At 36.9% G+C, this 14,993-nt stretch overlaps 1 protein-coding gene across 1 annotated transcript; it reads left to right on the plus strand.

Moving 5' to 3' along the window:
- Positions 1 to 6,037: 6,037 nt before the first annotated feature.
- Positions 6,038 to 14,053, plus strand: LOC128241606 (cadherin EGF LAG seven-pass G-type receptor 1-like). Its single transcript, XM_052958616.1, has 5 exons — positions 6,038 to 6,240; positions 9,712 to 10,000; positions 11,489 to 11,598; positions 12,175 to 12,231; positions 12,701 to 14,053. The coding sequence occupies exons 1-5, from the start codon at positions 6,180 to 6,182 to the stop codon at positions 12,883 to 12,885; spliced, it is 702 nt and encodes a 233-aa protein (XP_052814576.1). The 5' UTR covers positions 6,038 to 6,179; the 3' UTR covers positions 12,886 to 14,053.
- Positions 14,054 to 14,993: the final 940 nt, after the last annotated feature.

The raw sequence follows: 14,993 nt of genomic DNA on the forward strand, positions 1-14,993 counted from the left end.
ATGAAAACACAACGAGTAAGCCTAACATTGAATAAACATTTGAATTGTGGTAATAGGCTGAAGTTTACATTCATCCGACATTGAATACCATGAAGGAATGGTCTTATGTTTCAGTCGTGTTTCATACATAATATTGAAAAAATGAATTCTGTTTAAAATATCTTAAAATTGCTCCAAAGAGGGTTTTCATTTGTTACTGAGATATGATTAAATAAAGTTTTTAATAAAATGTTCTATTAAAAATTATTTCCGAAGGCGAAACTTCCAGAAAGTTTACCACGACACATAAATTGTGATTATATAAAGGTTTTATTGAAATAAAACCTACAGTAGTGCTTCCTTCTTTTTAGGAAAGTGTCCTTCTTCTGACAAACAAACGTATTTAATGGACATGATTCAGGTATAATTAAACAATTTTAAACAATAGTGCTCACCCTTTTACTACATTTGTTAGCAATACAACAATTAATTTGTTTCACGTACACACCGATGTCTTCATTGTCCTTCCCTTCGAGCATTAAGGACTAAATTCAACTTTTGGGTCTCGATAATATTATCAGCAAAAGAGTTTAAATACATTTTTTCACAGAATTTATTTATTACACAAAGATGGTTGTTAGTTTTATCCTCAAACGACATATACCTATGCTTCTGGTTCTTGCCGAACAAACCAGGACCTCTTGCTGCCAGAAAGCGCCTCATGTTACCTTCGGATCAGGTGCGCTGTCGGCTTAAATATCTTAAATATAACTGTTTAACTGATAATTTTAACAAAACACAACAATCTCCTTTACAAATATATCAACGAAGTTTAACAATTACTACCGATTGTTGGCTGAAGGCAAGCAGTAATAATCTCCAATGAAATGTCTAGTAATTTTCGAATCACACTGCCAATTATGTCTTAAGTCTGTTCATGTGAAACTGATTGTGTTAAAACAGTCACTAGATTGAATGTGACCAAATTTCTACACTACACAATCCTCCACTCCGATAAATGTCGGTTCAAACTGAGACCAATACCACATGCTTGAGATGATTCTTATTAAATATCTGAGATAAAGCATTCGCCCGAATTACTTACTTATTTAGTCCAAAGAACCATGTAACTTGAATAGAAAAGTGACATCTGTTTGAAATAGACTTATAAAAGGGAACACTTCATAAAGTCTGTTTGGTGGCATATAATAGGATATTGCTTAAAAATAGATTTGCAGTCGCTTACAAAATAAATTTATTTTCTTACTGAAACCAATTTCTTTGTATCCATATCATTCAAAAAGAGACAACTGTGATGCCAGATATCTATAACCAATGGTTTTAACATTAAGATGTGACAAAGTTAATCTTTTACACGTGAATTATGGGATAATTCAAACTGTTTTTGTTTTGTAAAACATCACAAGCAGAAACTGTCTTGGTTAAAGGAGATTTTTCAGGTTCGAATGATTAATTCAGATGTCTCCAAAATGTTCCACATATTAACCGATAATAGGAAACTGGGTTTTAAAAAGAATCAGAATGTAATAAAAAAAGACAGTCAAGTGTTTTACACTTAACAACGCTCCTTTTCCATTCAAAGCCTAATCATTATCAAGTTGAAGCCAATAGTGACATTACAGATCATGGCTACACTCAAACATATTATGACCTCAACCATTACCTTTTTCGCAATATAGATCGCAAGTTGAACAACGGCTAAAGGGAGACAACTGTGATACAGCCAAAACAGATTCCATGCGTGTCGCATTCCTATATAATTCATCGGCATACAGCTCCATCTGAAAATGGGCAAAATCATTCAAAAATTTAGTTTTTAACCATAGTCTGCAATAAGTTAGTTTTCTCTCCAAAGCAGTACAAGCAGCATTCATCGTTATAAACCAAATCTGTAAAAGTTCTCAACCAAGTGTTAAGAAAATGACAGTCAAACATTCAAATGCAATGTTCTGTGAACCTAATTTGATCATTTTACATCAACTATTATGATTAACAGTTTTAATTGCAAACTATATTTACCTTTGCTCAAGCCTAATGCTGGACAACACGCCTCCTGAAAGCGCCGATTGTGACCTTCCGATCATGAATCCAGTGTTGTATGCTCCTCTTCATCTTAAAAAGAAAGGTTTCACACTGAAAAACACACTAATGTCCCAAACAAATATATAATCCTAGTGAAACAAAACGGTGGAGTGTGATATATGTTGAGTTAAACAGGAGACTGGCGTATTATTTTAGCAAATATGAAACGCCTAGGCAAGTAAATGACCCTGCTACTGATGTTGAAAGTTTGAAAATATGCAACAAGTTGTGCACATACAGATTGTAGCTGCTACTCTGCAACCCCCGTCCAAATAAATGTCAGAAATGCCTGAAGACAATTTTTTACTTGAGCAGTGATTCCGGTTTAACTGATCCTCAGCTTATGGTATTCCAATCCCATGTCTTATAACGCCTTCTTTTCTGTCTGTTAATAAAAGCAGTTGTTAGTCATTAATCATTATATCCGATTAGAACACGTTTTATAAAATAAATGGCATATAGTAAAACAGATATAAGTTTTTGTTTAATTCTAGTTCAACAGCTTTTGATTAAGTTAATACAACAATGCTATTTCAAACATTTAGCAGCCATTATAGTGTGTACTTTAACAAATCATTAATCAAGACTTAACAATATATGTGTTCCAATTTACTACAATAAACAATTGAATATAATTTAAAGCTCTCAAGCTCTCATATAACCTTTACGCCTTACTAAGTATTATTTAAATACATAATAGGTTTTTATAGAGTTTTATAATTTGGAAGTTCCAAACCTGTGCATAGCAATGCTGAATCCATATATTTAATCTAGAAATCTACCTGTTGTTGCTATTGCCCGCATCATGCCCGACCATGTCTCATGTGATCTCAAGCTCTGATAGTAAGTTGTTGGCGGTTGCTCGTATCATCCTATCGGAAAGAAAACATTAGCAAAGGTTTTTCTATAACCTCTCTTAATTACATCAGCGTTTAATTGAAACTTTAAAACCCTATACTCTGGCTTAAACAATGCTACACAAGGTGGCCTAGTGGCGTTTTTACCCAAAGGGAGGGGTGTAAATTGGCAGCTAATTGGCGGCATAAAGTACGCAACGTTGCGGTGTGACGGAATTTCGTTGTGAATTTCGGCTTGTTGGCGTTAAATAGGTGAAAAGGTTGCATGACGTATGAAACTTTTCGGCCAAGCGGCGTTACAAAGGCAGTCTGGTGGCATGACGTATGAGACCTTTCGGCCAAACGGCGTTAAATAGGCGGGATGGTGGCATGACGTCTGAGACCTTTCGGCCAAACGGCGTTACAAAGGCGGCCTGGTGGCATGACGTGTGAGACCTTTCGGCCAAACGGCGTTACAAAGGCGGCCTGGTGGCATGACGTATGAGACCTTTTGGCCAAACGGCGTTACAAAGGCGGCCTGGTGGCATGACGTATGAGACCTTTCGGCCAAACGGCGTTACAAAGGCGGTCTGGTGGCATGACGTATGAGACCATTCGGCCAAACGGCGTTAAATAGGCGGCCTGGTGGCATGACCTGTGAGGCCTTTCGGCCAAACGGCGTTAAATACGCGGCCTGGTGGCTTGACGTGTGAGACCTTTCGGCCAAACGGCGTTACAAAGGCGGCCTGGTGGCATGACGTATGAGACCTTTCGGCCAAACGGCGTTACAAAGGTGGTCTGGTGGCATGACGTATGAGACCTTTCGGCCAAACGGCGTAAAATAGGCGGTATGGTGGCATGACGTATGATACCTTTCGGTCAAACGGCGTTAAATACGCGGCCTGGTGGCATGACGTGTGAGACCTTTCGGCCAAACGCCGTTACAAAGGCGGCTTGGTGGCATGACGTATGAGACCTTTCGGCCAAACGGCGTTACAAAGGTGGTTTGGTGGCATGACGTATGAGACCTTTCGGCCAAACGGCGTTAAATAGGCGGTATTGTGGCATGACGTATGATACCTTTCGGCCAAACGGCGTTAAATACGCGGCCTGGTGGCTTGACGTGTGAGACCTTTCGGCCAAACGGCGTTACAAAGGCGGCCTGGTGGCATGGCGTATGAGACCTTTCGGCCAAACGGCGTAAAATAGGCGGTATGGTGGCATGACGTATGATACCTTTCGGCCAAACGGCGTTACAAAGGCGGCCTGGTGGCATGACTCGTGAGGCCTTTCGGCCAAACGGCGTTTAATAGGCGGCCTGGTGGCATGACGTGTGAGGCCTTTCGGCCAAACGGCGTTAAATAGGCGGCCTGGTGGCATGACTTGTGAGACTTTTCGGCCAAACGGCGTTACAAAGGCGGCCTGGTGGCATGACGTGTGAGGCCTTTCGGCCAAACGGCGTTATATAGGCGGCCTGGTGGCATGACGTGTGAGGCCTCACGGCCAAACGGCGTTAAATAGGCGGCCTGGTGGCATGACGTGTGAGACCTTACGGCCAAACGGCGTTAAATATGTGGACTGGTGGAATGACGTGTGAGGCCTTTCGGCCAAACGGCGTTAAATAGGCGGCCTGGTGGCATGACGTGTGAGGCCTCACTGCCAAACGGCGTTAAATAGGCGGCCTGGTGGCATGACGTGTGAGACCTTACGGCCAAACGGCGTTAAATAGGCGGCCTGGTGGCATGACGTGTGAGGCCTCACGGCCAAACGGCGTTAAATAGGCGGCATGGTGGGATGACGTGTGAGACTTTTCGGCCAAACGGCGTTATATAGGCGGCCTGGTGGAATGACGTGTGAGACCTTACGGCCAAACGGCGTTAAATAGGCGGCATGGTGGGATGACGTGTGAGACCTTTCGGCCAAACGGCGTTATATAGGCGGCCTGGTGGCATGACGTGTGAGGCCTCACGGCCAAACGGCGTTAAATAGGCGGCCTGGTGGAATGACGTGTGAGGCCTTTCGGCCAAACGGCGTTATATAGGCGGCCTGGTAGCATGACATGTGAAACAATTCGGCCAAACGGCGTTAAATTGGCGATCTGATTGCGTTAAAAAGGCATCTGGTGGCATGACGGCCTTAAATTAACGTTCCGGTGGTTTAAAGTTGGCTGCCTGACGGCGGTTATTCTTTCAAATTCCCCCTGTCATTCTGCCAAGTTCACACTGTCATGCTGCCAACGCTGTAAGGCTGACAACTTCACAGTGTCTGGGTAAAAACTTCACAATGTCACGCTGTCAAGCTGCTTAGCTGCCAATTTCACGGACTTCCCACAATATTTCAGCAAGTGTTAACAAGAGATTTTTGACTTACATAAAAAACAAAGCGCATGGTGATACCATATTTTATACTAGCTTAACGAGCGTAACGCCGTTACTGCTTAACACCTATTAGCCCAACAAGTAACAGTAACGGTAAGTTCGTGTGCGCAATTTCACTGAAACAGGCAATGATTTAATGCACGTTTCTATAATAAATTATTCAAATTTGCGTTTCATAGTATTTTCTGAAAAGCGCACACACTTACATATCAGTTAAGAAACGAAACGTTGTTTCAAAAATGACGCAGCAATCATGCAACAGCCCTGTGTACGCATACATTTAGTTATTGATAACCAAACAGACTTGAAGTTAAAGCACTGAACACATTTTTGACATTTAGTACTTGGTTCGCTAAAATAACACAATATAAAACATATTTTTTTCATTTTAACAATTTTGTTATGCAAACTTTCGGTTTGCAGTAATCCTGACAAACCTGAACAGTATTCTTCACCAATGCGATGACAGTATTATTTGAAACCAAATCTAAACGTTTTACCTTAGGTTACAACTGTGATAGCCATAAAATGTATCCGTTCACTAGAGTAGTCGTAAACTATTTGATTTCACAAAGTCAAATGCGCCCGGTCCCGTTACGAAAATCAAAAAAGTCATGTGATATCGACGTGGTGCCTACGTCATAGTTAGGGGATATTTGATATCCCTGGCGAGTTTATTCTTCCCCTTACGCAAAAGTTAAGGTTTTTGTGGAACCAACCGTGTAATAAGATTATCGTAAACTCCGTCTGTTTGTTTTGACGACTGGATCACCATAGACCCTTTGAAACCCCATTCTATAAAAGGCAGCTCTCAGCCCTTGTCCTATGCAGTGAGTTTTAGTTTGGATTTGATTGCAAATAGGAACGTACTTATAACATCAAGATGGATTTGAGGATGTTTGCCGCTTGTTTGATAATGACTGTCTTTTTAAGCAAGCATTCTGGTAAGTGTCCAATGTATGTCTGTTAGTAGAAATTTGTTTTTTCAAGTCTTAATGATGTATTTTAGGGTTAACCTACTCTAAAATTAGCAGAATGTATATCAAATTTATGGCGGATTCTTTTCTGACATTCATCTTAAAATATATATGCTTTGAATGAAATTTGAACATTTGGTATTCGGTATGACAATTCCTTGAATTTCTGGTCAATTTTACTTTTCTCTTCCCATGAATTCAATTATATAAGAGACTGTTATTCATTCGAGTATGTGCGACAATCTTGAACGCCTTAAAGTTCAGGGGAATAGAAACAATATTGTATGCCTTAGGTCTCGGGGGAATGTATGCGATCTTGAAAGCCCTAGGGGTTGGGTGAATGTATGCGATCTTGATTGCTTAGGTTTCGGGGAAATGTATGCGATCTTGAATGCCTTAGGTCTCGGAGAAATGTATGCGATCTTGAATGCCCTAGGGGTCAGGGGGAATGTATACTGTCTTGAATGCCTTAGGTCTCGGGGAAATGTATGCAATAGTGTATGCCTTAGGTCTCGGGGAAATGTATGCGATTGTGTATGCCTTAGGTCTCGGGGAAATGAATGTTATCTTGAATGCCCTAGGGTCGGGGGATTATATACTATCTTGAATGTCTTAGGTCTCGGGAAAATGTATGCGATAGTGTATGTCTTAGGTCTCGGGGAAATGTATGCGATCTTTAATGCCTTAGGGGTCGGGGTGTATACGATCCTTTAAGCCTTAGGTCTTGGGGAAAAGTATGCGAACTTGAATGCCTTAGGTCTCGGGGAAAAGTATGCGATAGTTTATGCCTTAGATCTCGGGGAAATGTATGCGATATTGTATGCCTTAGGTCTTGGGAAAATGTATGCGATCTTGTACGCCTTGGGTTTCGGAAAAATGTATGCGATCTTGTACGCCTTGGGTGTCGGAAAAATGTATGCGATCTTGAAAGCCTTAGGTCTAGGTGATATTTTTACCATTTTGAATGCCCTAAAGGTCGGGGGAATGTATGCGTTCTTGATTGCTTTAGTGGTCGGGGAATTGTAAACGTTTTTAAAACAGATGTCGTGGAAATATGTGCGATTTTGAACGCAAAGGGGTCGGTGCAATTTTTGCGATCTTGAACGCCCAGGGTTCGGGAAAACGGTTTTGTTTTTAACGCCCTGGGGCTTAGGGGAATGTAAATGATTTTGAATGCCATGGCAATTTTCATGAAGAGCAAAAAAAAATCTAATCAATGGAAGGAGGAAAGCAACAGAATGACTGTATTGTTTCGACCAGAAAATCATTAAAATCAGCTTAGGTTTGTACAATGCAGACACCCGATTTCAATTGTTCCCGCTGAGAGTTGACCACATATCTCTTTTCAAGACTGAAAATAATTCTTCATTGAAATACAGGAGCTGTCAATTATCTGCCTTGTCTTTATAAATGAACTTCTTTAATATCATTAGGATAACGAATAAACTGTTTGCATTGGCATAGGGTCTTTGTTAATCCTAATTATTTAAAACTCTTCGCAAATAAATTTATTTAGGGAATCCTATTTTTAAATTTGGGATAAACTAAATATGATATTTTCAAAAAGTCTTCTGTTATCCGTCGTTATTGTGAATTCCTTTTTAATATTTGAACATGTTAAAGTTTTAGACAATTAAACTTTGTAATTGTGTACTGATTCAGCTATGTTGGGTTTTAACTACTGTGTTTTAACAATTCAGCTGCTTTTGAAATTGATAGTGCGTACTAATATTTCAGTCGCTTGACTTGTTAAATGCGTACTAATGCTTCAGTCACTTAATTATTAGTCCTCATCAACGTTTTAAATACTTGATTTTTTTTATTTGATTAATCAGTTCTTACAGTTCAGTAGCTGGATCAGCAGTCAGACAGACGGACAGACAAAAATACATGTTTATTGTCGTAAACGTGTCATATAACAGTTTTTCGACAAAAACTGATGAATAAAAGCATTTATTAAATAGTCAGTATGGACACAACAATGCGTTCATAAACATTTCAGTCAAGGGATACTTTTATTGCCCATTTACATAATAAAAGTTGCTTGATTTTCTTTAATTATGTTTTCGGCAAAACAACATCAACATTATTACAGTGAACTTTTTTAAGCAAACATTCAAGTTACTGCTTCAATTTATAAAATACGATATACCACTACCTAGCCGTAGCTTCTTCACGCCATGAATCCGCCTGACCGCCAGACCGCCAGGTTGCAAACTTTAGACTCGCATGCCATTTGTATGCTAGCTTACAGAGAAACAACCAACTATGTTTTATTATCAATATTTGTTATATACGTTAAACGAACTTTTTATCGGAAAAGTTCAAGAACATAACGCTGTTCTAGAAATAACGTAGATGAGATATGCAAATGATGTTTGATGGAAATTATGTATTTGGAATTAGGGAAGCAGATGTCTTGTGTTTTAATTGCTTTTTTTAACAAAGACATGTTTGCGTTTGATATTATTGAGAATTATTTATTGAAGATGATGGTGATTTGATTAGGCTAGTGCAAAGGCAATCAACATTCACTTATAAATTATACAAAAACAGCGGGAAGAAAAATTTGATTTTGTAGTTTAATCCACTAGCAACTCTTTTAGAGATAAAGCAATTATTCTAAACATTTGATTTTGAAAAAAAACATCATTTAACGAGCTAAAGGTTATATGTAACAATGGACAGTGTTTTATTGTAGCAATAGGATCGAATGCATGTTATAGCATTTCATTTCCCAAATCGTGGTCGGAATATTCTTAATCCGTATGGTTACGAGGCATTAAAGGGGCAAACCTTTTACAGAAATGAAAAAAAAAAGATTTATGAACACATAAACATTAGTAATATATTGGCGCTTTTTAACTGAATTTGTGGATTCGCAGCTATTAATTAAAACAGAAACTATTTATTATAAGGCTACAATTTTTTAACTGTACACAAATCATCTTGTTTTCTTTCTTGTGATCATTAAACGACAAATGTGCGTAGTAGACAGGCGTGTTTTTCTTCACGAGAGTATTTCTAAGACCAAATGTTTTATCAACAGACGCAAAATAAACGTAATTAGCGTGTAGTTTACAAGCATGGATTGTAGTAAGCACAGATCGTCATACATCAGTAAATCACTTTAGTTTACTTAATATGAAAAACTGAACGAAACAAAATAGTTTAAAGATGCACTCTTACTCCCAAATAAGATTGACCACAATTAATAATATTGTTTTAATATTCAAAAAACATGGTATGTCTACCTTATGGGACTATAGTAGATTACAGTAAATCTTTTAGCATTCAACAATCATTTAACATTTTTGCGCATTCTGCGATTAAATTCACGGTTACACACTTATTATCAGTAATATATATTTTTCATTAATGCAGTTTTAGTAAGTAGTTAAAGGTTCATTATAAACACAGTTGTTTGAATTTTTTCAGATGCAGCAACGATCACGGCATGGACTTTTACTGATGCTGCCGGTACCGGTGCCGCAGATACTGGCACTGCTCCCATGGGAGTAACGACAGTTTCAATTGCTGAATCTACAGCTGTAGGTGGAACCTTGTTTACCGCCTTGGCGACGCCGAATACAGCCACGTATGCGTTCGACACAACTGACGGAAATCCCAGTGACATTGCAACCGCCACGATCTCAGCCGCCGGCGTAGTTACGCTTGCTAGCTCTTTTGACTTTGAAACAACTCCATCATACGTATTCAAGATCGTGTAAGTGAATTAGATAAGCTGATCTGACAATATATTTAATTAATTGCCTTAATTATTACGGGTCACTATATAAACTAAATGAAGGGATTCGAATATATACATATCACTATTCACATAAATAAGGTGTATACCTGTATTGAATATAGTCAAACATTGTTCGAAACTTTTAAAAGCATTAGGCAAAATTAACAATGTTGTAAGATATAAGAACTACAATTTTAATTCCAATTCTGTTTTTTAAATTTACATTGGGTCACGCAGCCCTTCCCATGAAACAATTTGAGCGGAAGTGTTAATTTAAGTGTCTCCCACGAGGAAATGATAGTAAATATTAGTTCAAAAGGACTCATTTCGTTTTATTCTGGACGGTATAATTCACCAAATACGGTAGAAAAAGTGTGTTCGGTAAACAGCTAGTCGAACAAGCCAATAGTTACCCGACTGATCAATAAGCGTCCCGATTAGACGTTGCTTTTCAGTTGCCCGTTTCACGATAAACTAAGTAAAGCAACTGCAGACAATTACCAAATGTATCAAGTTAAATATAGAAAGCCGGATATCTGACAAGGTCTCTAAATGTTGAGCTAATTATGCATTTTTGGTATTTCTTTGATACCAAAGTTACCTTTATTTAGAATGAGTCAACCCTCTAAATATACTAGTCGTTCAATTTAACCGTGTATTATATACACGCAAACTGGTTGTTTGTCATTTGTGATTCATTAATATTTCAAATTTTATTTCTTTCTTGTGCGTAATTTGTTAAACCCGAAGCATATACAGTTGCTATTAAGTTATGTAACATATTACAAACAGCAAAACCCATCGAAATTTATATTCCTAATTTGGCCTTGACGAAAGAGAATGCTTTCTATTTCAACATTGTTCCGATGTTATTAAATACTGAATATATGTCGTTTGTACCATAAAGTATTATTGTAAACATACGAAATCCGGATGCTAGAACATACAAAGGATCCTCTCATTCAAAAAGGTCGTGTTTATATAGTTCACAGAGATCATTTTAAGCCTTCAAATTTAAATTGAATGAAACACGGTCTCGACCAGTATTCGTAGCATTTATCCACTTTTCTCAGTAGGATTTCGTACTTCTTTTAGATGAACAAGTTTAAGACAAAACTTATGTTTTAATTCATAATGTATGGTGTATCATTGTTATCTCTTGATCTTGTATCTATTATATTGCACAAACATCATTGTCCTTCAATAACTTGTCAAGGCTTTCGGTGAAATAATAATATATAGACCTAGTTTCTATATCTTTTACCTGAAGAAATGAATCATCATGTGTGAGAAACTAAAAGCAAACTGCTGGGTTTAAATGTGAGATAAATATGTTTTATAGTTTAACTCATTATAAAAATGAACATAGAAGCATGTAAAAATACATTTGTATTGTTTTGAAAGGTGATGGATATATAGTTGTCTTCTTTGTTTTGCATTTCATAACGATATTTTTATATTCAGTGCTACCGATGGCGGTGACACAGGAACTGCCACTGTCACCTTGAGTATCACGGACTCCGTTCAGTTGACAAAGACAGCCTTTTGTCTATCCTCTTCTTCGGTGGCAGCAGGTATGTAAATAATACTTCAAAACTGTCTGATACTGAAATTAAGTCTATTTATTTTTATGTTCATCAAACTAAACCCGTTGAAATTAAAATGGATATTACCAAATGAAAACGTATCACAAGCAGACACTGTTTGAGTTTTGTTTCAGTCCTTGGTATCCCTTGTATTTATTTTGAAATAACCTGTAAAATGATATAAATCTTAAACTAAATTATCAATATTAAGAATCATTGAATAATATCTAAACTAAAATGATATCATCCCTAAGACGTAAACATTAAACTTAAAGAGACATACTGAATAATAGACAAAACTGATATGATTTACTGACTGAAATGTTTTCCGTTTTTATTTCACCTGCATACGCAAGTATAATATTTATTTTCAAAGAACAGTATCTTAAAAATAGCGAACTCTTGTAACTAAAGTAACGGCGTTCAAACCACTCAAACAAGTGGTCTTAAGTTGTTCATTTATGGCTATCAAGTACTCATAAACTTCCGATATAGCAATGCAAAATGAACTGTTTAACTCGTATCGTTATGTACACATATTGTGTATTTCTTTATTATTTGCAGGTACCAGCGTAGGGACCATTACGACGGACGAGACTGCCGTAACGTTCGGTGCACCCCGTAAGCATGCTTATATCCTGCAGCCTGACCGTTTGTTAAAAAAACAAGGGCATATTAACTTAATGAAGCGGACCAATTAAATATCATATTTTTTTCATAGGCAAAAACAGCACCTCTTAACAATTGTATTATGCGTTTGCATAAAACGACTGGAACTCTTTCAGTCAATGCTTAAAACGCTAGTCCATAGTGTTGCTGTTCAGAATATATACAATTTAAAAGGCCATTACAAAGTTTGTTAACTGTTACGTTAGTATTTCGTATAAGTTGACCAGGCACATAAGAATAAAGAGGAAATGATTTTATTTATTGCAAGACATTATTTCTAATTAAAAATTGAAGCCATTTATGCACTCATACAATGTGAACATTGCATAAATAAATGTGCTGACAAAACAATACATACGATAACTTAATGCAGTGAACCAGTTATAGCTTTATATAAAAAAAAATATTGTTTTTTTTTCAGTTACCGCGGACTTTGCTTCGTTCACAGTTTCTACCTACCACGACTGGGGCCATCACCGTAGCAACTGGTGTGACTCTATCCTCTGCCAAACAAGTATATTACACCTTCACCATGACAGCAACTACAACGACAAGCGGTGTAGGCGCCAGCGGAACTCAAAACATCTATGTACTGGTCAACTGTGATAGTGATTCTTCTGGAGCCGGACAAGTTGCAGCCCTCTTCAGCATGTTGCTTTTATCCATTGCCACTGCCTTGCTTTATTAATTGAACAATATGCACACAAGCAGTAAGATAATAACATACTCTTTGTTGATTAATGATACAGGTTCAAACAATATAATTTAAAATAGATTTATCTGACAAAACTTGACCCTTCTACTTTTACTAAGCCTTTTTGAAACTATTCGTGTGTAGCCACATTGTTTGTGATACATGGCTTTGTCGCCGTGGACACCGATGGCGGTTAGGTTTTATCTTGTGTGTTTTAATCCATTTCTGGAATGAATATGAAATGGTAATGATGTATGTGCTTTTTGAATGTTTTGGTGTTTTTTTTCCGAGGGAAGTGCGTATTCCTCAAAGCATTTTATCATGATATATAGCGGTTTTGCGATATAATATAGAATGGCATGTGTTAACACCATTTACATGCATACATGAAAACTTTGCTTCGTTAGTTTATGTCATCTGAAGACTAAATTTCTAACAATACATCTGTTCAATGTCATTGTTATTTTTGTAAAACTCTATGGTGATACATTTTGTGTGAAGTATCCTACAAATTCAAATGAATGAGATCATTAAGAAATTAAACTTAGACCTTTTGGTAGATTCAATGTATCTATACGTGAACATGTCACTAAATGTAACATAGTCGTACTTTTACTGGCTGATTCCATTAAAAATGCACTGATATGTCATGTACTATAGTTATAAGTTTTAATAAGGAAATACGACTATTTGATAATATTTATGGAATCAACACGTACTTAATTATTTTAATCAAATCCATTCCAGAAAATGTCGATATTTGTTGTGTAAGTCTATGTTCTTTCAAAGATGATATTTCCAAAATGAAATTCCTTAGGGTATTGAAAATGAATATTCATCAGTCTTCTTCACTCTAAGTTATCGTTTCTGCTACAAACGAACAGTTAAACGAACAGAAATAACAACTGATCAAACATATAATTCAAACGCAAATAAGCCCCCTTTTGAAAGATACATAATCAAGACCAAATGTGTTTTATTAGCTGAAATATGGCTTGTTTCAAAACTATTACAGTTGATTAAATGTTGTTTGAAATGTGAAAAGTAAATTCGTGTTCGTTGAATAAAAGTATGAGTTTGGATTGTTTTGTTTTCCTTACTGTTAACATGTACATATATGAAAACCTACAGAAACAAACTGAGTAGCTGAAAGTTTAAACATAAATCCCGTTACGAGAGATTACAGTATACAGTATACATATATACATCGGCGATGTCAATTGTCGTACTGAATTCCTTCAAAGTCTTCCACAGTGTATTAGTGGGAAGGGAAGGTCAAAATTAAAAATGTTTCAAAGGTTAATGTTTTATTAAGTCTTGAGGAGCAACCTTTTTCGGGAGTGAAACACACATTCTTTTCGACAAGTTTTTGGATATTAAGTTGACTACATTTTATGTAAGAGATTTTTTCGGAAAAGTCTGTCAATGATATTACTATATGTTTGTGTCAAAATGCTCCAGACTACCAACTAAACAATGCATTGTTCGTTCTTGATGATATTAGTGTTCAAACTAAATTGATGTTCAATAAGATAATGAATAGTATATTCATTTCCTGGTTACAAAACTGCAAATATATTTTTTTTCAAAATAGCTGCAATCACAAAAATGTCACAAGACATTGTTGATTTGGAAGTTCTGACTTAAGAACTATTCATATGACCATTCCTTAAAATGGCTTAAGAAAGTTGAATATGTCTCATGAACAGAAGTCAAGAATGTAAGAAAAGTAACTCTTCTTCTAATAAGCAGGGTTTGATAGAGTGTATTCCTCGTGATATTGTGGAACAGCCAACCTCCACTGATCAATATAAACATGATGTTGTTGTTTTTTAAACTACAACATTTTCTGAATAATAGAACTTATATGAACCTTAAAAAATATTTCAATAAAACTCGAAAATGCAAAAATATTGACAAAAACGAGGGAAGCTGGAAAGACACGGGAAAGAGACAGTTGGTGATTGGAGAAGGCCTCAGTTGATAGCATCAAACACACGATGGAACATGAACAAATTAA

This window comes from Mya arenaria, chromosome 7, assembly GCF_026914265.1.
Source record: "Mya arenaria isolate MELC-2E11 chromosome 7, ASM2691426v1".
Lineage (NCBI taxonomy): Eukaryota > Metazoa > Mollusca > Bivalvia > Myida > Myidae > Mya > Mya arenaria.

Bases quoted from the DNA above. Each gene is read 5' to 3' on its own strand.
- LOC128241606 (XM_052958616.1), top strand. From the start codon at position 6,180: ATGGATTTGAGGATGTTTGCCGCTTGTTTGATAATGACTGTCTTTTTA. The intron at 11,599-12,174 runs GTATGTAAATAA...TATTATTTGCAG, and splicing joins CTCTTCTTCGGTGGCAGCAG to GTACCAGCGTAGGGACCATT. The intron at 12,232-12,700 runs GTAAGCATGCTT...TTTTTTTTTCAG, and splicing joins CGTAACGTTCGGTGCACCCC to TTACCGCGGACTTTGCTTCG.